The following is a 25,470-nucleotide window of genomic DNA, read 5'->3' as shown; positions in this document are numbered from 1 at the left end:
TGTTTATTTTCCAAATGACATAACTATTCCTACATCCACTTTCAAAGATTTTGTGTTATTTCTCATTTGCAGTGGTTTCTTCTATTCTCTTTGTCCTTGTCAGCTTATCCTTTAAAAAATTACTATCATGTTAGTGAATATTGCCAAAGAGAACAGATAAACCCAAACCCTAATCTTTGATCTATCATGTTTCTTGATGGACCTCCGAGTTGTTTTTCTTTGCTTCCCTGCCCCTTAAACACTATGTAAGCATAAAGTGAGTTACTATTGTAAGGAGACTTTATTTATTTTTATTCCCATGAAAATGTGTCTCCTTTTAGAGAACAAATGCGGAAAATACTGGGAGAATGCGAAATAAAATGATCGTAGTGTTTCTTTGAATTCAATTCAATTAGATTCTAAAAGTACTTGCAGTTAGATTATGTGCTATTGAGCATGAAGATAATTGCCTGATGGATTAATATTCATTCAAATTTGGGTAATTTGAAAGGTAAATATTATCTTGAATCTTTAGAAAGGAATTAGTATCAAAGTAAATGACAACAGCATTTGTTGTAAATGGTAAAGACCTGCCAGATTACCTGCATAACAGTTAAATTTGGCAATATTATAATCTTAAATTCTTGAACTTTCTATTTCATAGACAACTTTTACTTCAGTAAGTAAAAACAAATAGAAGGAATTGCCTGAGTGCTCCAGGCAGGGTTCTTTTGGTTGCCTGGAATCAGAAATATATTTAAACTCTCTGTAGTTGAAGAGATATATACTAAGTCTATAGAAGTTTTGCTGGGATCCTGGAAAAGCTGCACAAAAGTTTCAGAAAGGGGAAAGATAGCGTTAGAGAACAGCTTCCTGTGATCTTCGTCTTTCCCATCTCTGACGGCTTCTCTGGCAGATACCACTTGAGGTCACTCATATTTTTTATCTGAATCAGCTTTAATTTCCCCTAATTTTTTTGCTGTCAAGCTGACAGTATCGAGTCTGGATCTTTTAAAGCAAGGTTAGGACTGAATTTTAATTTAGCAGATTAACCAAAAAACTGCATCGTGGTGAAATGCATACAGGGACAGGATATAATGATTCTGTAGTGTGTTCAGTTAGTCTTGGATCACTTAATGTAGAGGTCTCTGCATTTCACAAGCCACTTTGAAATGTGAAGGTTTAGGCGTAAGGCCTGAGGACGTGTTTTATAATGTTTAAAAGTATGCATATTATAAAAAGATTTCTATCCTGCCTTTATTAATCTAAAAGTATTATATTAAAACTACAACAGGAATATTTTTATAGAGTAAAATTATTCCTATGCCATCATTGAGGTTCATACACACAGAAGGTAGCTTTCAATAAAACTTTTAAATTCAAGTGCAAGATGCATTTCTACCTGGAGAATTCATTGCTAAGTGCAACTTTTTTTATTTTTATTTTTTCAAACTTTTATTTCTTTAAGTGTGTTTTTCCAGGACCCATCAGCTCCAAGTCAAGTAGTTGCTTCAATCTAGTTGTGGAGGGCTCAGCTCACAGTGGCCCATGTGGGAATTGAACCAGCAACCTTTTTAAGAGCACTGCGCTCTAACCAACTCAGCTAACCAGATGTCCCCTAAGTGCAGCTTTTATAAAGGGTCAAAGCTTTACTTTATGTTTGCCTATATGCGTGGTTGTGCCAACTTACTTTTGAGGAAGAATGTGGTAGTTTTTTGGTTTCTTTTCTTTTACAGGATCTTAAAGTACAGGAAATCAGTAGTAGCTCCCAGTTATTTTACTATAGCAGTGGTTCTCTGGGGGGTTATGTGTTAGGGTGTGCTTTTGCTTCTTATGGGACATTTGGCAATTCCTGGAGATACTTTTGCTTGTCACAGCTGGGGAGAGAAGATGTGTGTGCTACTGGCATCTAGTAGGTAGAAGCCAGTTATACTACTGAATGTCCTACAGTGCAGAGGACCTCCCCCTGCAACGGGGAAGTGTCCAGCCCGAAATGTTAGCAATGCCGAAGGTGAGAAGCTCTCTTCTGTAGAATCCAGGATCACAGAACAAACAGATCAAAAGGTTCAAAATAGAGAAGACTTAAGTTTTTAGAGTTAGAGAAGTTACTCGCTACCAGTTTTGAATGTCTTAGAGCAGGGGTGCCCAAACTTTTTTCAACGTTTTTCACCAAGGGCCACATGCGGTAAAATACACAAACAGCCGGGCCACTCACTCGAGGTGAAGTATGTATTGCTTCACCTGGTTTATTTAAGTAAACTAAATATATTTTTGGAATTTGCTGCGGGCCAATTAACAATGGATTGCGGACTGCAGTTGGCCCGCTGGCCGATGTTTTGACACCCCTGCCTTAGAGGAAGTGAGAGAGAAGTTCACTTCCACTGAAAGCCTGCGTTTAAACATATCTGACTTTACTATATTAAGCCATATTTCGACTTTGGTAATTGTACGCTTAACCAGTTTCCGGTTATATTTTTAATTGTTACACCAATCAGATTATTTTTAAATTTCTTTGATAAATTTTTTTAGCTAACAGTAGCCCAAGATAAAATCTACAAGAATGGAAATTTTTTTTGGTAATATTTAGGAATAGTACAACTAAATTAATATTTTTCTCAATACAAATGTAAATTGAACTGTATCTTTATCTCCAGTATTTAGATGTGGAGTATTATTAAGAAAAAGAGATGTGCTCTGTCGAGTACAGTCGTAACTTTTTATAACTGGAAGGTTTCTGATAAAAAGGCAATTTTACCCTATTGTGAACTGCATTTTATTTATGAACTAGATTCAACTATTTAATTCTCATGAAACTATAGCTGTACCTCAAAATACGCTTAAAAACAAAATTCCTAAAATGCTATGGGTACTTGAAACAACTTAAAAAAAAAAGACTGTAAATCTACTTCACTGTAGCACATTGATTATTCATTGGTGCATATAAAATGCCTATATGAAAAATATAGCTGTACTGTATCCTAAATATCCTAATATAAAAACGGAATATTTATTCAGTAGTTATTTACCTTCTTAATATTTGAGTTTTTCTGAATTAAATTAAATGTCCAGGTTTGTTAAAGCAGCTGTCAGGGAAACTTTTCAAACCCTGAATTTCTTTGCTTGGAACAGGCATTTAGTTTGATTCCCTTCACCATAAGCACCCTGTAAGAGAAAAGAATTCCACATGTCTAGTGATAGCCACCAGATGGCGATCTTATATGTTGCTGAGACTAGTAATAAGTGGTGAAAACTGAATTGGTTGCCCCAATTAAACAACATGTACTCAGCAGTGATACTTAGCAGTGGTGAAAGGTGTGGATTGGCTGTGCTCCTCTCGAAAACATGTTTTAAAATGAGACAGGTTTTCATTTGTATTTATGGGAGCTTTTCCTTCCCCCCGCCCCTTGGCTATTTGCTTCAATTTATCTGTGGAAACCAAATTAAAATAACGTCTCCATATATTTATTATAATATGGATGCTGATTTAGTGTTAAAGTTTTTACTTTTATGCTAGTTATTTTATTAGCTCTTACTGATTTTCTAATAGATTTAAAGTATTTAAAAAGTATTAGGTGAACATTATTACGATTGCAATATTTATATTTAACTTAAAATATCATAAGTAAGGAGCAAATAAGGTTATATGTAGAGCAAATAAAGTTATATGTAGTTTAACTTAGGGGAAGGGATGTGGCCTATCGGAAAGAACATAAGTTTTGAAGTCAGACTGCGCTGGGTTGGAAAATGATCAGCTAGGTTACTTTCAGAGTTCTTGTGAGAATTAAAAATGTTAACTGTAATTGAAAAAAAAAAGTAAATAAAAACGAAAAATGGGATAATAAAAGGAAAAAAAAAAAGACATAATAGCCAAATGCAATATGAGATCCTGGATTGAACTCTGGGCCAGAGTAGTACTTAGTATATAATGGATATTCTTGACATAATTGGTACAATTTATAAATAAAAATTAGCTTTGTTAAATTAACTCTGTATTATATCTGATTTGATGCCTGGGTTGTGTTCATATAAGAAAATTTTATTATTCTCAGAAAATAAAAACTGAAGAATTTAGGGGTAAAGAAAAAAAAGTTTAAGTGGCCTACTGAAAAGTGAAAGGTCCCTGGAGGCGAAGGGCATGACTTAAAATTCTTGCTTCTCCAAGTACAATCTATGGGACTTGGAGAAAATTACTTAATTTTTTAGAGCCTAAGTTTCATCTTTTATACATTTGGGATGGTAATACCTACTCCTTGAATTGTTTAGGGCAGTAAATGAAAGAAGGTATGTGAAGCATATAGGAAGTTTTAATACATTATATCTGTTAGTTGTATTTTCTGATACCATAAAAGCTAGTAATAATCACAGTATTTGTCTATGTATAATGAGAAATAGAACTAACTTCCTGGCCTATTGATATTAAAAGAGATTGTTCTTCCCGTACATACTTCTATTTCTTAAAAGTTTAGGAAAATATAAGGGAAGTAATTTTAAATTAAAGAATTCAAAACATGTTTTCTCTTAATTAAGAAAATAATGCATCGGAATGTACCTTCACCACTCCTTATTTTGGTCAAATAAAGAGAAACTTTTATGGGTCCTTTGCTTTATGTCAGCAGCTCCATCTACATCATGAGCAGTTGTACCCTGTATTATGTTCTTGTACTGGAAGTGACGTCACATCTGTAAAGGGAACTTACGTGGATACTACTTTTGCTTTCTTAATCATTTTAAATCCAGTACAATTCTCCATCTAACTTAGCATTTCTAGATTCTCTCCACCCCCTTTGGCTGATTGAAATGCACAATTAAAATTCTAAACTTTTTAGTATTTCTTTTTCCTGAATTTAAGATTAAAAATAAATCAGTTTATGTGATTATATCATTGTCTGACTGAAGCTGAAAAAAACAAAGTTAGTTTCTTTTCACTGTGCCTACAAAGATATTTTTAGAAAATGGGAATGTATTGAGGAAAATTTTGAACCATCTTCTGACCTTGTAAAATGTGCTTTCAAAAATATTACTTGCTTGGTAATCAAAGTTGTACCTATTAAAACATGAATTGATCATAGTTTTAAGAATTGACTAAAATGATAATTTTTCACCGTTAGTGGTTTCGTAACAATTATATTTGATCTTATATCTTACACTATATGTTGAATTAATACATTCTTAACATCTTTGAGAAGCATGATTTTTGTTGAAACATACTCGTAGACCAACCTGTATATCCTTCTATACTTTGTCTATATGTTCATGTAAACATACTCACAAATAATGTTTTATCCTTTGTAAAACGTAAGAATGTGATCAGAAACATATAACTTCACAACTTGCTTTTTCTTAAAAATGTGTTATCAATATCTAGTGAGAGGGACCTTGTACAAGGTTCTAATTCTTTATATCTTCGTAATATTACTTGGTAATCAGGCATTCTGCTATTTATTTACTTTCAAGTTGTCTTCTGTTTTTGCCAGTTTGGACAGGAAACACGCTTTATATTTTGGTGCTTTATTTCTATGGAATAGATACCCAAAGGTATATTGCTGCACAAAGGACTTTCTTAAAAATTTTAAAAATGCAGTCTCGCTAGCTTACTCTCCAGAAAGTTTTGAGCAACTTATATTCCCACTAGGAAGTATGAGAATATCTGTGTCTTCATATCTTTACCAGCTTTAGATGTTAATTAAAATTTTTTTTTAAGTAAAGGGGGTAGGAGGAAGCCTTCAGGTAACAGCTATGTCTATGGCCTTGATGGTGGTGATGGTTTCACAGGTGTGTATTTATCTATCAACTCATTGAGTTTTACATATTAAATATGCATAGCTCTTTACATGTCAATCATACTTCAATAGATTCATTTAAAAAATAAGTATTGCTATTACATAAATAAAAATGAAATCTTTAAAGAACTAATGATTAAAATTCGTGAGTTTATGTGTTAACACCTATTTATTTTATCAAGAAAGTAGTACAGTAGACTAAAATTTACCTTTCTATTTAATCTGTAAAACTTTATTTCTAAAGTTTTCTTTGAATATTGGCTTAGTAGTGCCCAACAGGTGACATGCATCTTTGGAGAAATGCATCTTTTGTGTTTTGATGAAAAATAATATTTTGTTTTGCAGTTTGGGGAAATTAAAAATATGTATGTACCTAATTCTTTCTTTTCCTTCTGGAGCCTCACATAACCTTCTTTTCCTCTTTCCCTCCCTTCCTCCCACCTAAATCCCTATGCTCTGGGTTTTTATAATCCAGTGGGGGAGAGACATATGCATGACCAGGAGTTTAAGCTCTTAAGTACTAGTGGGGAGGGCCAAAATTTTCTACCGGAGGTAAATTTCAAGAGGTCATTGTAGAAATTGCTATTGAACGTTGATCGTTTGCAGATGTTCTTTGTTCTGAGCTTGATGTAGTGAGAATTTCTACAATCAGGGAATAACATACATCTTTTCTATTTGTTTCTTCAGATTTATGTTCATTTGCCAAGTATAAATCATAGAAAGTTTTGAAGATTTAAAAAATGTGATTAATTATATGCTTCATTATAACTTGATGTCATTGGGGTTTCTAATTCTTAGAGAAGTTTAATACACAGGAGACTTTAGTTGGATTTGAAGGCTATGGCATGTCTTTTGCTTGGTATCAACAGTCGCATGTAGAGCAGTGGAAGATTAAAAGAAAGTATTTTTTCTTTTTAATACATTATTTCAGTTTTAAATTTCTTATTTTGTTATTTATATGGTACATGTCATCAATGAATTCTATAGGATTAGCTGGTAGTAAGACTACTTTTGGGAGATAGCTATTTCTGTAGAAAATATCATTTATTTGCTTTGTTAAAATACAGACTTTGATGGTACCAGGAAGCATATTTGTGTATACAGTGAATATATTTTTAATTTAATTTCAATTACATTTTATGTGAATTTGTTAATTTTTTTCATTCATGTTCAGTTAAAATTTTGTTTTAATCAACCATAGTTGGAATTTTTTTTTTCTTAAATTCCTTTTACATTATTGGAGTAGAGGAAAAGAATGGATTGAGGAAGACTGGGTTTGAATCCTAAGCTTATTGCTTACTAGCTGTGTGACTTTGGAGAAGTGATTTAACCTCTCTGAGCTTTAGAGTTGAGAGGATTAAATGAAATATTTGAAAGTTAAATGTGTTACATATGATCGTGTTTAGTATAGTGTTGGCACTTCTCTCTTTCTATACACATTAAAATGTTCATTGAACAAACAACGTTATAGAGAATATAAAAATAATATAATTCATTCATAACTCTTTAATTCTACATTTTAAACCTATAGTTTTTTACATTAGTTCTATCCATGGACCCCTGCCAGTCCCTGAGATCCTTTCAGGGGAACTGCAAGGTCAAAACTATTTTCATAGTAATTCTAAGACATACATTATTTGCCTTTTTCACTGTATTAAAATTTGTATTCATGGTGCAGAAGCAATGATCGGTGAAGTCGCTGGTACCTTACCACAAAACAAGGCAGAGGCACCAAACGGCACTAGTAGTCACTCTAAGTTTAAAAAACAAAACAAAAGAAAAATTTTCATTTAAGAATGTTCTTGATGAAGTAGTAAAAACTATTTTGTTAAATCTGAACCTTAGAGTACATGTTGCTTTAATACTCCGAATGACAAAATAGGAAGTTTGCACAAAAACATTTATACATACCGGAGTACAGACCAGAGTGCAGTGGTCGTCTGGAGAAAAAGCCTGGGTCCAATTGCTTGCATTGTGAGCTCAACTAGCTGCTTTTTTCATGAAACACGATTTTTGCTTGAAGAATAACTGGCAGACTAACTGGTTAGTTAGACTTTGCATTTGACAGTTATTTCCTCGGAAGGAAATGAAATGAGCCTGTCAGTTCAAGAAAAACAACTGGTCGTATTTGTTACCAATCATGATAAGCCTTAGGTTATTGTTTCCAAACAATTAGAATTTTAAAACTTGTGTTTTCCAAATGCTATTTATATTAACATGTAATGGCTTTATTATTTTTAAAAATGAAAAGTATTTTAAAGTTTTCTCAGTTTTACTTCCAATAGGTAAGTATAGATGTTAAGCTTCTATAAACAAAGGCCCTTTGAGGGTCTTCAGTAATTTTTTAAAGAGTGTAAAGAGACCTTGAGCCCAAAAATTGCAGGAGCACTGCTCATTTCCTTTTCCCCTTTAGCTGTTATCCATATGAATATGAAATTTTTGGTTAAAGTTGTAATTATAAACCATAATAGGGTTTACTAATTTTGTTATTAATATAGTTACAATAAATTGGTATAAATATAGCAATGGTAAAAAGGCAAAACTCTTCAGATGAAAACATCTTTGGCTCTCCTGAAATTAAGTGAAAGGGCTAGATTTAATCGACTGTTGTTGAAAATTTATTCTCTAAGATATATGTATATACACACACACTATGTATATACATGCACATATCCTTAGTTTGCTCTTTCTATAATGTTACAGAAAGGTTTATGTGTATATTACTTTAGCTTGGAAGATTAGGTAACTTAGAAGACGGTGATTGGCTGTACCGTAAAAGCAACTTAGAAGAGTTCATCTGTGCAAAGCACAGTGACCTAAATCAGATACGTGCTCACTGTCCCTGGAATCTTCAGGGGACTTACTGCATTATATTATCAAAAACAAGACATTTATATATTACTATGGAAAGACTTCGCCTGGAGAAGAAGTTACCTGTATGTACCTAGTTCTGATCTTCTGTTTTACTTACAAACAAATTTGAATCTTGCAGAGTTGAACAGTGAAGCTTGAAGAAATGTCAGGCTTATTAGCACTGGCTTAGAATAGTATCATCCTCTGTGTCCTTGACTGTGGAAGTCATCGCGGAAAAGAGTAAATCCTTGTGTAAACTTAGCAATGTCTGTAGCATCTTCATTTTTCTGTACAATTAGTTTTTTGATTAGTTAATACTACTTGAATGAGGCTTTAAAAATTCTAATTGCCTTAGAGACTAGGAAAGAAAAATCTTTATCATAATGGCTAAGTGTGTTTTGAAGCTAAACTGAAGTTTTTGACAACTAAAATGGTTAATAATCATAATTTATGGGAGGTGTTACTTTTGGGTTCTTAGCTATATGTCTTATCTAATGAAGAAATTCATTTGTGATAGGGTTCTTCTGTTGCTGTTTTAATGGGTTTTGTAAACCTCAGGTATTAGAATGTTTATGTGAATATGTTATTAAATAGTCTTTTAACCCCTTCCCCCACCCCCCCAATATGCCTCTGGCATTTTAAAGTCCCATTTTTGAAAATTTGACCAAGAAAGTACAAATTAGGGATTTTGCTTTTCAGGCAGGATAAATGACTATGAGAGAATTAGTACAATGCAGTATGTAGTTATAAAACCTGTTTCAGACAAAACTAGATTTGTTTGATTTTCCCACTTGTGAATTGCATTTTTATTTTATCATGTGCTGATGCTGGGCTTTCTTTATAAGCTGATTTGTTAAATTTAAAAATATTGAGTAGCTTTCTATGTTTGAGCTTTAATTGGGTTCATAAGGAGTCCTTAAGTGGATTCAATATGAAGTTTTAGCTGAGTGTCTTGTCCTTTGAAACATACTTAACAATCAACAAGTATTTATTAGAGTATTTACCAAGGGCCAGGCACTGCCTGATGGTGAAGATACAGTGGTAGGCAGAAACAGACATAGTTACCCTCTTCTTGTTCAGGCTGGGAGACAGTTAAGAAAATACATCAATATGTAATTACAAGTTTTAAAAAATACTACAAAGAAGAAGTACGGTGTGTTCACAGCATTTATTACAGTGACCCTGGTTTCTTGTCTAATGTTAAGTAACCCATGTAACTGGGACTCTAGATACCTGACTTTTAATTTTAGTTCTTTAATCAGCTAACAGTGTGATCTTAAGCTTTGTGTGTGCACGTGCACATATACTTTTGTTCTCTCTCTCTCTCCCCCCCGATGTACATATTAGTGAGGGGGGAGAGAGAGAGAAAGAGAATGAGAGAGAGTGAGCGCGAGAGTGCACATGCTGTAAAATGAGAAAATTGAACTGGAAAAGTAAAACCCATCCACACCAATGAGTTTGTGAGTCCTCATTTATTCATTAGGAATGGAAAGGATAATTCATTTACCTCTGGATTTCTCATCATGGGGAGTCATATCTTTCCTGTAAATTAAATGATAAACTGGGAATTTGATTATATTACAGTTTTTCATTCACTGAAATAGTCCCCAGTACGTGGAATAATGCTGGGCACCTCGTATGCACTCAGCAAATATTTGTTGAATGAATGCATGAGTTCCTTAATAACTAGTCTTTGAGGAAATGAGACTTTTTGTGGTCTGTTGATTCATGGGGAACAGAGGTATCATCCAAGGTGAAGAACAGGCAAACAGACCCTATTGCTGAGGGATTCCCTAGCTCTCTCCTATTTCTTTTCAGTACAAACATGCAGTTGAACCCTAAAAATACCTAGCTAATGATAACCCCATGCTGACTGAAGATGGGGAACATTGACAGAGTACCTACCGGACCTTCTTATGATGAAAAGCATCTACTGGATGTGTGTGTGTGTGTGTGTGTGTGTGTATGTGTGCGCCTTCTGTGTGGAATGCCTATGATTTTTTTGTACATTTTAATTGCTAATAAAGTTTATATATGTGTGTATGTACACACATATATTTATATATATTTAAGTCCATTTTGGAAATAGATTTTATTATTTTCATTTCTGTTAATAATCATATACATACTTGACAACCTGTAAAATCAGTGATTTCTGTGTTTTTTGGTGTGTGTGTGTGTGTGTGTGTGTGTGTGTGTGTACTGAATTAGAATTTGGAATGAATGCATCTCCTCAGAGAAGTAGTATAGTAAATATTTATGATTTATAATTTCAGGTAGGAACCCTGATGAGGCATTACATTGTCCATGACGCTTATGCCTTATAACGAAGCATCTGACAAGAAAATGTGTGACAGTGAAAATGTGTTACTAAGAAAATGTGTCACTAACAGCCCTGGCATTTCTTGCCAATTTTTATGCCTCATACCTCTGTGATTTCTCTTGCTTTTCCATTCTTCGATTTCTTTACCTTTAATCTTTGAAACTTTCTTAAAACTTAAATTGTCTTTAGTTTTAACCATGGTATTTGAAATAAAAATGTCTGAAGCTTTTTGTTCAAATGTCTGAATCTATCCAGTTTTCCTACTGTCTGGTGGCAAAGCATTTTTCATAAGGCTTCAAAATTTTTTTTTCTGTGGGAATCACATGATTGACTAAGTTTAAATAATTTGCAATTTAAAACTTGCAATAATTTTCCATATACCTTCTACATCTCTTTCATCTTGTTTTAGAGTTAATAAATGGATCCAAAAATGCCAAGTGAGTTCTTTAGAAACTGTGAATATCATTCTTTAGTTTTCCATTTTATGAAACAGTAATCATTGATGATTTCTCCCTTTAACTGGATTAGTAAAGATTATTGCCTTACTCTTAAGCTTTTGCCCATACATTGAAAGCTTTCTAATATTTAAGTTCAACTCTTGGTGATAGATGGGGATAGGGTTGGGAATTGGGGTTATGGGGAGGAAATTGGTATTTGGGGGGAGGCTTTGTTATTTAGATATATTTTGATAGATTGCCCTAAGCATCTTGGGGAAAATACTCAACATACAAATCAACTTTGAGAACACTGTATACTTGTAGGGTTGCTCGTATTAGTGAAAGTGTATAGTAACTTTATAATCTTTTCCTGTGAATTACAATGCACATTTCCTTTTCTGAGTGATTAAAACAATGTAAATGGAGTAGGAGTAGTCCCAAGACACATATTAAAATGATTCAGGGCATGAGGTAGCCTCAAAGATTTATTTAAATACGTAGAACTTAAATCTTTAATATAATCCAAGAATATGTTCAAACTTTGGTGTGTACCAGAATCACACAGAGAGTTATTAAAAATACAGATTACTGGGCTCCATCTTAACCTATTGAACCAGCATCTCTAGCGTAGGGCAGGGGAAGCTGAATTTCAGCAAGCTTTGTAGGTGTGTCTGAATTTATAATATATCATAAAATCTCTAAAAGTAATACCGTTTTAGTTCCTGATAAAGCTGAGTTGCGGCATCTTGGCACTTCATCCTAGATAGTTATGTATGTGTCTCCTGTGAGTAATTCTCTTATACAACCGTAATACTATCTTAGGATACATTTTAAATCTTTATATCAGTTTTAATTAGACAAATATGTATTTGTTTCTGTACTTGTAAAACTTCTCTAATTAATCTAGTTATGTGGTAGATGAGACAGCATTTTTATGGAAAAATGGAGTAGTTTTCTTACCCAGACTCTAACAATGTGAGCATCTTCTGTGGGTTAGCACTAATGCTTGGGCACTTTCACGTGGCATCTCATCCCACAACTCTTTCAGGCGGGACCTAATTATTAAGGAACTCATCCATTCATTCAACAAATGTTTACTGAGTGCATACTATGTGCCAAGCATTATTATTTGTAGGTGAGGACCAAGATAGGTGAAATGGCTTTCAAAAGACTGTGTACTTAAGTCTACCTCTGTATTTACAGTAAAATAAATTAGAGCAGTATAAAAATAATAAATCTGGAAGTCTGCCTCGACTGCCACAGGGTCCAGTTTTACTATTTTTTGTATGTCCTTCCTGTGTTTCATTACGCAAATTCAAATATTCCAATTCTGGGGACTTGCTTACATATAAGGACTTTCTTACGTGGTGACATACTATATATTGTGATTCTCTACCTCGTATTTCATTTTATAAGAGGTCTTAGATATTTTTCATGCCAGTACAAGAGAGGGTCTTCATTTTCTTCAGTAGCTTGGTATTCTTTTTTTTTTTTTTTAATTAAATTTATTGGGGTGACAATTGTTAGTAAATTTACATAGATTTCAGGTGTACAATTCTGTATTACATCATCTATAAATCCCACTGTGTGTTCACCACCCAGAGTCAGTTCTCCTTCCATCACCATATATTTGATCCCAGTAGCTTGGTATTCTGTTGGGTGTATAATCATCCCTCTATTAAGGGACCCTTGGATTGTTTCTGGTCTTTGTCTGTTAAAGCTGCAATAAGTAACCTTGTGCATACGCCAAGTCATATACAGAGAATTTAAACTTGATTTATGATCTTATATGGATAATTATCAAATCTGTTGTCTCCTTTGTTATAGAGCAGTTATAATCTAAATAGCTACCTTATTTTGTAAGTGGAAATTTGAAACCAAGGCAAAATAATTTTCTTAAGATTAGAGTGATCAATCTTGCATTGATATAATTTGGGTGCCTTTTTAGTCTTTGTAGTTGAGATTTCCCAGTGCCTTGACTTTATTTTATTTTAGGTAGGTGTTATAAGCACTGGCTTGTGTCACTTATCTGAGGTTAAGAAGGAAAACATTTTGATGTCAAGGGTTGCTCTTTGCTGTTGCTATTTTTAGTTTTTCCACTATATTCTTGGAGTGAAAATATGAGGAAGAGTTTTTTTTCTAGATGCAAATTTAAAAATAACTGACATATTAGCAGATTGAAATTTGAATTCTTTTTTAAAAATACTGAAAATAAAACATATTTGCTGTAACAAAAATTAAACACTACATGATTGTCTGTCTCTTTGTCATCCCCTACTGCTTTCCAAACATCAGAGTGCAACCATGTTAGTTAGCAGTTTGATATTTAGCCTTCCACGTATTTAATATTACGTATATTGTTTTGTACATACTTTAAAAAGACACAAATAAAAATGTCCTCTCTAGTGTATTCACTTACTTTATATTAAGAAATATGGCTTAAAGCATTATGCTAAAACGATAGGATTTAAAATACAGTATACTTGTTTCAGAAATGTATTGTCCCCTTGAAACATCTGTGGCTATTTAAGGGATTTTTAATATATAGTCATATGCACCCTGCATATTTTGGTAATTACATACTTGTAATGTATCAAGATGGCCAATTTGTGTGGCCTGTTTAGGATTTGCATTTATAGCAGACTGCCTTTCTGATTCCTGTTTCACAGTCATTGCAAAGCTAGGTCATGTTTTTAAGAGAAGGGAGAAATACAGGTGCTCCCCCTCCCTTTTCTTTTACATTGCTAATGTACAAGTTTTTTTTAGACTTTGAAATTTTAACTTTAGTTTGTTCTACAGGTTAAACATAAAAGCATTCCCATTGGGAACACAGGCAGTAACAGTAAAATAATCTCATTTGGTTTTAAGTGACTTAAGGCTTTACAGATAGTGCCTAATGGGTACAAGCTGGGTGGACCATGACAGGATGTATTGATGGACATCCTTTTTTTTAACATGCTGCTTTTTGTCCATATGGGAAGTTTTATTTTTATGATAGATGTTGAGAGGTCAAAGAGTATGTGTACTTTAAATAAGTAAATATTGTGAGATTGCCCAGTTTAGCTATTTTTCAGTGTTCACTGATTAGTGTTAGTCCATCTCAGCTCATAAGTATATCTGCACAGGAATAAAAGTATGTTGTTGTTATTGTTGTTGTTTAGGGGAGAGAGATAAGGGCATTGTTTTGCTTCCCATCTTGGCAATTGTTCCCACTAAGTGAAAGTTTAGAATGGGAGCAGTTAATCCCTTTTAAAATACATGGTATGCTGCCTCTTAGGATAATCCAACTTCCATACCTTTTATTTAGGAGACAGCTTGTTTTTTGTACTGTGCATGTTTAGGACCTACATGGCATGAAATCATTAGAGGAAAGCTAAATACAGGTTTCAGAGTATGACATGCATAATGGATGGTAGTTATTATTCATTCTTGAACTTTTTTGTGTGTGGGCTTTTGTTTGTTTCCTACTTTAAATTTAGCCTTTCCTCATTTCTAAGGGTGTATGATTGCCATGAGGCAGTGGATTAACCTTCATACTGTTTTGTCTGAGTCCATTATATGAGAATGTCTCACAGTCTACACAGCCTGCTTCGTATTTCTTTAAATACGGAGCCTAGGCAAGACATTTGCCTTCTGTGAGTTTCCTGTATAAAGTTGAATAGCAATCCTTTAGAGTCATGTACACCTTGATATCCATATCTATTTGATTCGGTAGTTTGGATATCAAGAGATATACCTTTTCTTGATTTACGGTGTCTGGTTCTGAGTTTTGAGTACCAAACAGAGTTTGGATAGCAGGGAAATTTTAAAATGGAATCTAATTGATTCAGTTCCTGAGTTTTAAGATAGGAGAATTTGGATACTGAGAGTTTGGATAGCAAGGAACAATTGCATATGAATCTACTTTATAGAAAAGCTATATACAAAAGTGCAATACTTTAGATCAAAAGTTGGAGGAAACTTTAAAAGGTCATTTACACAACCTCCTGTTTGATCCTTTCTAAAACAAACTGGTCCTCCCAGTTTATGCTGGGACACGGAAGGTGGTAAGAAGCTAAATAAATGTATTTAGCTACTTGGTGCTACTTGGGTTTATTGTTCTAAGTGCTAGAGGAGATGCTGGGCAATGGCAGCGACCACAAAGGAAATAGGAATGGTTGAAAGTTTGTCTTACAAAATTCAAAAAACACTGTAACTGGATGGATAAAAATATAATTTCATTCTAGAAGAATGCTTTCAATGGAGTGTTAACAGTGTTGTAATTAATGTTAATATTATTTAATTCTGTCATCTGTAGTCGTCTCTGTTGCCTAACAAAAGTACCAGTTAAAGCATAAGAGAACAAGTTAGATTATTTCTTTTCCTTCCTGAAAGCTGTTTGTTTCCTCTCCTGCTTTGAAGGTTTGTAGTAACTGGCTTCCCTGGGAGCCACGACTTGGCCCGTTTCCTGTTGCCCTTCCTTTGCCTTCTCTGAACGACTGGGTGCAGGTCATCCCCCTCTTCAAGCCTCAACCCCTTCCAGTTCATTTCCGCTTTTAGCCTCTTCCTGGGCCATCCTTTTCATGCATTCATCTTTTGCTTTGATTCTTTGACAAAGGCATTATAGGATGGGACCTCTCTGGTAGGAAGGGCTTGCTGGATGAGGTTCCCTGCTCTAGGCTCCTCCTCTGGGTACTGCACACACAGCACAGACTCCATGAGCTGATCCATGTCACTCTTGAAATTCAGATAGGCCTGTTTAATATCAGCCAACTCATCCTCAGGACCTTTGTATATCTTTCCAAAAGCTTGGATATCCCCTCTAATATGTCTCCCAGTCCTGGGCTTAGCTGAGCACAGCAGATTCCTTGTCCCCTGTTCCCTGCTCGTTGTACACTGCTGTCTAGTCTTTGTCACATAAAACGGAATAGACTTTCCTGAGGAAGAGGAAGCGGTGGACGGCGTCCTCCTTGTCACCCTTGCCTACCCAGTCTGGGTGCACCTGTTGAGATACCTTGTGATAGTTGTGTTGGACGAGGTTCAAGACCTCATGCCACCCAGCAAGGTTAAAGGTCTGCACGGCTGAGTGTTTACTTACACAGATCCAGCATTTCCATGCTGGGCAAGGCTCCAGAGTGAGCTGCAGCTCAATTGCAAACTTTTTGAGGGAAGGGAGTTAGTTCATCTATGGCATAGAAACTTGGGCGTAGTAAGTACACAGTAGTTGATGATTATAATGTGCCTCTGAAAGTTGTTGTAAGTTGAGAAGGGAAGGAAAGCAAAAATTGTATTTTTTTGAAAATAGACTATGCATACTTATTTTACAGTAAGTATGTTTAGTCTTTTTGTTGAGCTCAAGAAGGGAACAAAATCACGAAGGGAGACTTTCACAACTTAAAGCCAGAATCTCCTTAGAGGTTAAATTTTAGCATGGCTTCTCTATTGTCTAGAAAAATACAAAGTTCTTATAACTTCGATTGGCTCTTGGTAAATTTGCCCATGAAAGTGGTATTGCATGTTAAGTCTGTAGACTCATTTTTGACAATTTTATGTTTAACCATAATCCAATCTAATAACTGAGGTAAATGTTTCCTTTTAATTAGAGGACCAAAGAGGAAAGAACAAGAAAGAAAGCATGCTATATTGATATCTAAGGGTCCCCTTACTCCAGATTTTCTTTAATTTCTGATCTGGAGGGTTTTTCTGTGAGTATATGTACCAGTTACTTAGTAACTTCCATAGGCGACCAATTAAAAATCTTTGCCACTTCAATTCTTACCATGAGATTTTTGAATGGCCTTGCAGGTAAGTCTGTAAGCCTACTTTAAAAAGAATGCAGTTAGCTGTAATAAGAATTCAGTTCTTTGAGAAGAATGACATGTGTTTTGGATATCTCAAATGCACCTAGTAGCAGGTCCTCACTGTATGTTGATTTCATGAACCAATGAGAATAATTTCTTTTTAGGGTCCTGATGAAGAAGCTGTTGTGGATCTTGGCAAAACCAGCTCAACTGTCAACACCAAGTTTGAAAAAGAAGAACTAGAGAGTAAGTTTGTTTAAAATCACGTGTGCTTAGCAGGATAAATTACTAATGAATGTTAGTCTCCTTTTAACTTTTACCTACTTTTTTTTTTTTTTTTCTTTTAGAGGAACAAAGATTTTTATTAAAGTGAAAATACAACTCTCTTATGAGAGGAGGTACCCGAAACTGGGATGCCCCTTTACTTACTGTTTGTTGAAGTAGTTTTAGTAATTGTTGTGTGGTATAGTGTACATTTAAAGGGGTTGTTCAGCAGTTTTCTAAATATAATTTAAAGATTCATATAGCAAAACACCCGTGTAACCACTATCTGTATCTGCAAATAGAACATTCCCTGATTATTACTCTTTGTTGAAATTATTTGCATAACATAGATTTCATAATGCTTATCAGACTTCACTGATAGTTACTATTACTTGACAAATTGAAATGCCAGTTATAAAATCAGTTAATACTTTTATTTTTTTTCATATCTAGCAGGTTCAGTAATTTGTATTATGAACAAACTAGAAGGCTAGACTAATAAAAGCCACAGTTATCACTGGTTGTCATATAAGTGCTCATTTTATAGGTCTGTTACATCAGCCTTCTAAAATGCTCTAAGAACCTCGGCAGAGCATTGTGGAGCAAATGAATTATTTGCCAGTTTTTCTTCCCTATGCAGGAAGCAATGTTTTTCTTTCTTTCTTTCCTTCTTTTTAATTTTCTTTTGAAATAAATTTAGATTTACAGAAGAGTTGCAAAGGTAGTATAGAGTGTTCTTTATACCTTTCATCCAGCTTTTTCTAATGTTAATATTTTATATAACCATCATAAGTTTATGAAAATGAAGACCTTAACATTGGTACAATACTGTTAACTAAGCTACAGATTTTATTCAGGTTTCACCAGTTTTCCCACTGATGTCCTTTATCTATTCAAGAATCCAGTTGAATAGTTTAGGATCCAGTAGTACCTTTTGTGTTTCCTTAGTCTCATCTAATCTGTAAGTTTTTGGTCATTCCTTGTTTTTCATGAACTTGACATTTTTGAAGAGGAGTGGTTAGATACTTTGTAGAATGTCTCTAAATTTGGGTTTGTCTAATGTTACCATATGAACAGACTGAGACAATGGATAATTGGGGAGCATACCACAGAAGTGACCAGCTCTTGTTAGTGTATCATATCTGTGGACATGTGATACCAATGCGACTTGCTGGTGATGTTAACCCCGAACACTTGGTTAAGGTGATATTTGTGACAAATGTTTTGATAGCCTTATTTTTGGGTCTTTTTGAGAACCACATTCTCATTAAGTTAAAGTCGTCTGTGGAAATTGCTACCATCCGTAAGAAACCTTAATCTGTTGCTTTGAAAAAGGAGATGGAAAGAGACACCAGTAAGTGTTCCCCACATTGACTTTCAGAGATGGGAATAAAAAAAACCCTGTCTTTTAAAATTGACTTTAAAAGTCCAGACTTACTGAGATTCTAGAAAGAGTCTAGAAAGAATCTCAGTTACCTAGAAGGTTGTGGTTAGATTCTGGGACTAGGGAAGTTAAATTTTTTAGCAATAATTTTATTAATTCAAATGTATGAAGATACATTTAATCCATCACTTTCCATTTAATGACGTTCCTCAAATACACGTATATATGACCTAGAACTTAAAGAGAGGCACTGGACTATGTTCATGGACTTTCCTTGTTTACCACAGGGCCCCTTAACTTTGCATGCTTTGTACATATCTAAATTTCAGTATCAAGTTTGAGGGAGGGATCAGGTTTGTCTCAGAGTTTGAATAGGCCTTTGATGAAATAAAGGTGAAAGAACAAAGAAAAAAATTATAACTGAGAACACTCAGAGGGCAATAACAAAAACAGAAAAAACAAAGACTTGATCTCCTCACCTTTGAATTCTAGCATATTTTTTATTGATTTTATCTAGTCTTTCTAAATTGCAAACTCATAAAATTTATTTTTGTCTTTGTGCATTTGGGATTGTGTGCCAAAACCCATTAGTACTAATTGGAGTAACAATGTTGTAATTCCCAGTGCACAATGATGAGAATTGACTCTTTAATTTCCACTTTTCTTTGGTGTTGAGAAGAAAATAGTTTTACTAAAATAAAATTGTAAGATCACGAGTTTAGTTATACTTTTCTTCCTTTTTCTTTTTTTTACTTTTCTCCCTGAGATAGCATTCACGTAACAAGTCATCATTTTAAAGTGTACACTTCATTGTTTTTTAGTATATTCACTATGTTGTGTAGCCATCACAACTCTTAATTCCAGAACTTTTCCATCATTCCAAAATAAACCTGATATAATTGATTTTTAAATTTGAAATTTTCTGGTGAAATATTTAAAGACAAATGATATTTAATTTCTACAGTTCTTTATTTCGTGCTGAGCCTGTACTAGCCAGAGTACTGGGTACCGGGAGATGTTTAAACACTTTTCATTCAATATGTTTCAGTAAGTCTAGTCTTTCAAGTTAAAAAGTGATTCTTTACTTTATTAACATTAATGTATTGGCAACTGAAACAAGCAATCAGAATGTCACCTTTTTCATCTGTAGCTGGGAACATGTGCATCAGGCAACTCAAACTTTTTGCTGCTCTGTGTATGTTTGTAAATGATTGTGAGATCGCCATGAGTTTGGGGTTACAAATAAGTTTTAGTGAGTCGGCAAATTTTCAAATACAGATTCCTCGAATAATGAGGAGTGACTGTATTTTTTAAATCTCATTGTGGGGACAGAGCCCCAGAGAGCAGTTTCCAGGCTCTCGGCCTCGTGGAGAGGTGCTGGCTCGGGTAGTAGATGGCCGTCAGCTGTGGCTGGTTGGCCGTCAGCTGTAACCGTTGAGCCATTGGCCACTGATATAACTGCCCCGGCTATGGAGGGAAGCCGAGGAGAGTGGAGGAGAGTGAAGGAGAGTGGAAGAGAGTCGGTGGGTTGGCAGCAAAGCGGGTCTCACGTCGTGTAAACCCAGCCTCCAGGGAGACCATAGTGGTATGACTTCCCTACCTATGGCTCCGTGGGTGTTCCTTTTTGGCCTCACCATATCCTGTGTACTTATGTGGGGAGTGGGAGCAGAGACCCCCGCAGGCCACCCCGCACGACACTCATCTAAAGGTGAAGATCTCAAGTTTCTTGAGGTATTATTTTCTGACCATCTCATGGAATTTGTTAGGAAAGGAATGTCATTAATAGCACATATTTTAGCACAGTACTTTATGTTCTACATGAAGGCATAAAAACAGCTCTATGCCAGATGGTTTTTGCCTACTTGCAAATTAGTTAAATTTGTAGCCCATGACCCCTTTCACTCAGCACAGCTTAAATAGGAACCTCATTAAAACTATTTAAGAAATCAATTTCATGCTTCTCAGTACTTGACATAGTGCTCCTAGCTGTCTGCCTCCCTAATTCAGTGTCATTTAGTGGGCAAAAGCAGAGACTGCCTTTCATAACTGTTTTGCTGGTCAGAATACAAATCTAGGATAATGTAACATCAGTAGTAGTTTTTTCTGTTCTAAAAGTACATGATAGCAGATAACCTTACTGTATTGTTTTGTTTTCCCCAATCTGATATTTTCTACCCTTTAATTGGAGTACTTGAACCATTTACATTTAGTGCAGCCCTCAATAATTTGGACCTTGATGATCTGAGATTTTTCAAAACTTAAAAAAATGAGTAAATATGTACAAATACCCATTTATGAATATTGATTATAAAGTATTTAATCATCGTTAAAGCCTATCTCTCATGCGAAGGATCTTTGCTAACTGGGGTTGATCATAAATGTAGATAGAATAAATTTATGTCTACATGATTTTAAGAAGGCCAAACTCTGCTTTCCAAAAATATCTTTTTAGACTTGCAAACTAATGCTTACACAGGTCACCTGTATATCTAGTGTATTTATCAGTTGATGATATTAGCCCTTGGTATAACATTCTGTGTAGAGCTCTGTAAAATAAGAGATGAAATAGGAGACTAGCAGTTTTAATTATGTGAACTTATATGTGAACTTAGAATTACTTATATGTAATTTCTTTTTATCAAAGTAAATTTTGGTATACTTTTGTGTATATCACTTTTTCCCCCCAGTTTGGCAAACCAGTAATACGTTTCCGAATCTTTTGTCAGGTCATCGAGCTGTATATATTGGTGTTCACGTCCCGTTTAGTAAAGAGAGTCGTCGCCGTCATAAGCACCGTGGACACAAGCATCACCACCGGAAAAGAAAAGATAAAGAATCAGATAAAGAAGATGGACGGGAATCTCCTTCTTATGGTAAAAAGAAACAGTAGATCTCCATTAACAGTTTAAAGTTATTTCTTGGAAAGCGTTGTTGTTTTTTTTTAAATTGAGTATTTCCTTTTTAAAATTGTATGTCTGAAATAATTTAGACACATTATATGCCTTGAGGAATACTAATCGAAGTAAGAATGTTTTTTCTACAAGAAAAATATTTAGTTATAGATTAAGATCTACATCGATAAGTAACAAAAGTAAGAGGCTTTGTTTTCATTGTGTTCTAGCCTTGGAATTCAAAAAGTTGCATCTTGGCACTTAAATTTCAATTTAGTAGGGTTTTATTTCCCTTTCTCTATTATATATTTTATTATTTACATATGCAGTGAACAAATATCTGGAATCCTCAGGCTCCTGAAAGAGATTGAATATTTTATTTTTAAACACGGTTTTGGCAGAAGATCTTATCTATTAAGCTGGATTACTTGGTTTTCTGTGCAAAAAAGAGTGCACTATTTGATAGTATGGTTCATAGGACAGGATTTTTGTTTGAAAGCAGAGAAATATAGAAGTGCCAATAGACAGAGAAAATCAGGAAGAGTAAAGGCATTTGAATATAGTACAGGAAAGAGAATGTTATCTGATAATAAACATTGATAGTGCTGATTTAAGTGGCCCTGAGAAGTGGGAAAGGGAAAAGCCAGAAAACCGAGCTATGCAGCCTGAGGAGAACTCTCAGACACTGCATTTACTTGACTTATAGGGAGTCATTGTTTTTTTAGGACAACACAAGCCCACGTGGCCAATCTTTACACTATGGGTCCTAGTGTGCATTCTAGCAAGGCTACATGAGCTGCGCCCCTGTAGGCACCTATGCTCAGCAAAAGGAAAGTTTTGTGAAGAGGTAAAGGGAAAAAGAACTACTGTGTATAATACAGCTACGGTATGAACATAAGAAAGAAAATACTGATGGCCCAATAAAATATCCAGTGCCAGTTCTGTGCTAAGCATTCCACAAGTCCTTCACATACACTCTTTGATTTACTCTTCTGCATTTTTTTTTTTATATAGGTATTACTGTTTTCATTGTATACATGGGGAAACTTCAGCTTCAGTCTAAATGGTGGGAATCTCTTAACAACCTGTGCTAAAAGATACTGATGGCCTGGCAAAATATTAAGTGTTCATATAGCTGACAACGTCATGTAGCTAGCAAAGGAAAAACCAACACTAATTTTAGAAAGGATCAGTAGTAAACTTTGATGATATTTAGTAATTTAGAGGTGTTTTGCTGTTTCATATCATGTATCAATCCATTCAGGATATCTTAGGTGATTCTGTCAGTGAATCAGTATGTGTCTCTAATTCATATTGCATAAAATAGCACACAATATTTTTATAGAAATGCTATTTACTTAATTGTAATTAAGTATGTTTATATGGTCACCTGGGTAGTTGGTTTGATGTTTCAAGGTAAGGTATGATATTTGAAGTCTAAATATAGTGATTTGAAAATAAGTTTGGTGGAGGAAATATTTGTGACTTTTTAATGGAGTAGCTAGAATAGTTTTATGTCACTGAAGTTGGTTTATTTTGGTTTTAACTGCCAATATATATCCTAGAAATTATGAATGAAGTCCCTATTTTCTTTCCTTCACTCTCTAAAGTGAGATTATAGAGGACTATTGCTTCTGGACATGATGTACTAACAGGAATTGAATTTGCCCTTCCATTTTAAACAGAAAAATGGATAAAACATATGAAGCAGTAATTTTCAGACATTGGACAACACAGGCAGCACAGGCCTCTGACTTCTGAGACCAGGGAAGCAAGTTAGATGAGCTTTATGATCTCCTGACCTTATTGCCTAGAGATAGTTTTTAGGCCACAGCACATGGAAAGGAATCTGAGCAGAGCTTAGCAGGCTCACAGAGTTGAGCAGACAGAGATTGGAATTTGGGGATGCCAAAGAAGCTAGAATTTGAGATGGAGAGTGCCAGAAAGTAGAGAGCTACACACAGAGAGGGTTCCAAAGGTCTGAAGAAGGATCCTTTTGAATCTTTGGCCAAGTACTGGTCTAAGCCAAAGGAAACTACAGGAGGTGTCGGAAATAACCACCAGGAAGTACTAGGCAAAACAATTCCTGGATTTTACACAAGATTGGGAATAGGGTGTGTTCCCATCAGTCAGAGTGGAAAAATCTTGTGACATATAGTACATTGGGTAGAGTTCATAAAAGGGTATTGCCTTAGCAATGGGTCTTAATTAGTGTTACACTAAAGACAACAGTGGATCTGCTCTGAAAATTCTTAAAAACAGTTGTTGAAAGAATTAAACTGATTTCAAGTGTCTGTATGCCAGAACAAAGTGTAACACTGCTAAAAGAAAAGCAGTAAAACCAAACACCAAACTCTGTAAAATTCACAATATCTGATATCCACAAATTATTTAAAATATAAACAAGTGGGAATATATGAGTCGTAACGAAGAGAAAAATAAATCAATAGAAACAGATCCAGAAATGACAGAGTTTGATGGAATTAGAGAACAAGCATGTTAAAGAAACTGTAATAAATATGTTTTATATGCTCAAGAGGATAGAGAAAACTATGACTGTGATGAAGAAAGAAATTGAAATATAAGAAAGCCCCAGATGGAACTTCTAGAGATTAACAATACAATATCTGAAATGAAACATACATTGGATAAGATTAAGATAAGGTTTAACACTGCAGAAAGAAAAGAAAAATCAATGATTTTGAAGACTGATAGAAACTATCCAAAATAAAAGAGAGGGAAAAATGACTGAAAACGAATAAACAGAGTATCAGTAACTTGTAGGACAATTTCAGGTAGTCTAACACATATGTAATTGGAGTGCCAGAAAGAAGGTTGCAGAAAAGTTGCAGCTAAATATGCAGCTAAAGTAGTGCTTAGAGGAAAATTTATAGTTTTTAACCTTTGTAATAGAAAAGAAGAAATATCTTAAAACAATGATTTGAGCTTCTAATTCAAGAAACTAAGGGGGAAAATAAAGCAAATTAGACCAATGTAAGGAAAAGAAAGGAAACAAAACCAAAGCAGAAATGAATAAAATAAAAATTGGAAAAACAGTAGCAAAAAATCAATCAGATTGAAATCTAGTTATTTGAAAATATTAATAAAATTGATGAACCTATCTCCAGATTCATCAGGGAAAACAAAAAAGATACAAATTACCAGTATTGGAAATTTTTAGTACAGATCCTACAGACATGAAAAGACTAATGAGGGAGTATTATGATTGGTTTTATGTCAACAAAATTGATAGTTCAGATGAAATGAAGTTCCTTAAGAGTAAAAGCTAAATAGAAACGGATAACCTGAATTACCCTGTATATATAAAGAAATTGAATTTGTAGTCTAAAACATTCCCACATTAAAATTTACTCCCAAATGGCATTATGGATGAATTCAACCAAACATGTAAGGAAGAAATTACATAGACTTTACCAGAAAAATTGAAGATGAAGGAATACTTCCTAGTTCATTTTATGAATCCAGCATTACCCTGATACCAAAACTAGATGAAGATGTTTACAAGAGAATCAAACTGCATTCTATATATGTCTCCTGAATATAGATTCAGACGTCCTTAACAAAATAAAAACATATCTTACCCAGCAATATTTAAAAAGGATAGCATAACTATGGTAGGCTGAATAATGGCCCCCAAGATGTCCATATTCCTAATGCCCAGAACCTGTGAATGTTAATAGTATATGGCAAACTCGAATTTACAGTCGTGATTAAGTTAAGGATTTTCAGATGGGGAGATGATACTGGCTTATTCAGGT

The 25,470-nt window shown here is 34.4% G+C and overlaps 1 protein-coding gene and 1 pseudogene across 19 annotated transcripts in view; one reads left to right on the top strand and one right to left on the bottom strand.

Annotated features, from left to right (window-relative positions):
- The window catches only part of SLC4A7 (solute carrier family 4 member 7), a 104,235-nt gene that overhangs the window by 19,726 nt on the left and 59,039 nt on the right, over positions 1 to 25,470 (top strand). For 16 of the 18 annotated variants that reach the window (XM_081071850.1, XM_081071859.1, XM_081071855.1 and 13 more), the window contains exons 2-3: positions 17,317 to 17,398; positions 21,527 to 21,673. In XM_081071850.1, coding sequence (XP_080927976.1) covers positions 17,317 to 17,398; positions 21,527 to 21,673 — 229 coding nt within the window. Of the gene's footprint in view, positions 1 to 8,568; positions 8,696 to 17,316; positions 17,399 to 21,526; positions 21,674 to 25,470 lie in introns of those variants that run through there. The other 2 variants (XM_081071852.1, XM_081071857.1) reach the window with 1 other exon arrangement.
- Positions 15,699 to 17,091, bottom strand: LOC308507335 (dnaJ homolog subfamily C member 9-like; annotated as a pseudogene). Its single transcript has 2 exons — positions 17,086 to 17,091; positions 15,699 to 16,509 (listed from the first exon to the last, which is right to left on the bottom strand). The product of its transcript is annotated as a dnaJ homolog subfamily C member 9-like (transcript).

Source organism: Rhinolophus hipposideros (genome assembly GCF_964194185.1).
Source record: "Rhinolophus hipposideros genome assembly, chromosome: 14".
NCBI classification, from domain to species: Eukaryota; Metazoa; Chordata; class Mammalia; order Chiroptera; family Rhinolophidae; genus Rhinolophus; species Rhinolophus hipposideros.
The sequence above is the reverse complement of the archived record's forward strand: the minus strand, read 5'-3'. Positions and strand labels throughout refer to the sequence as shown.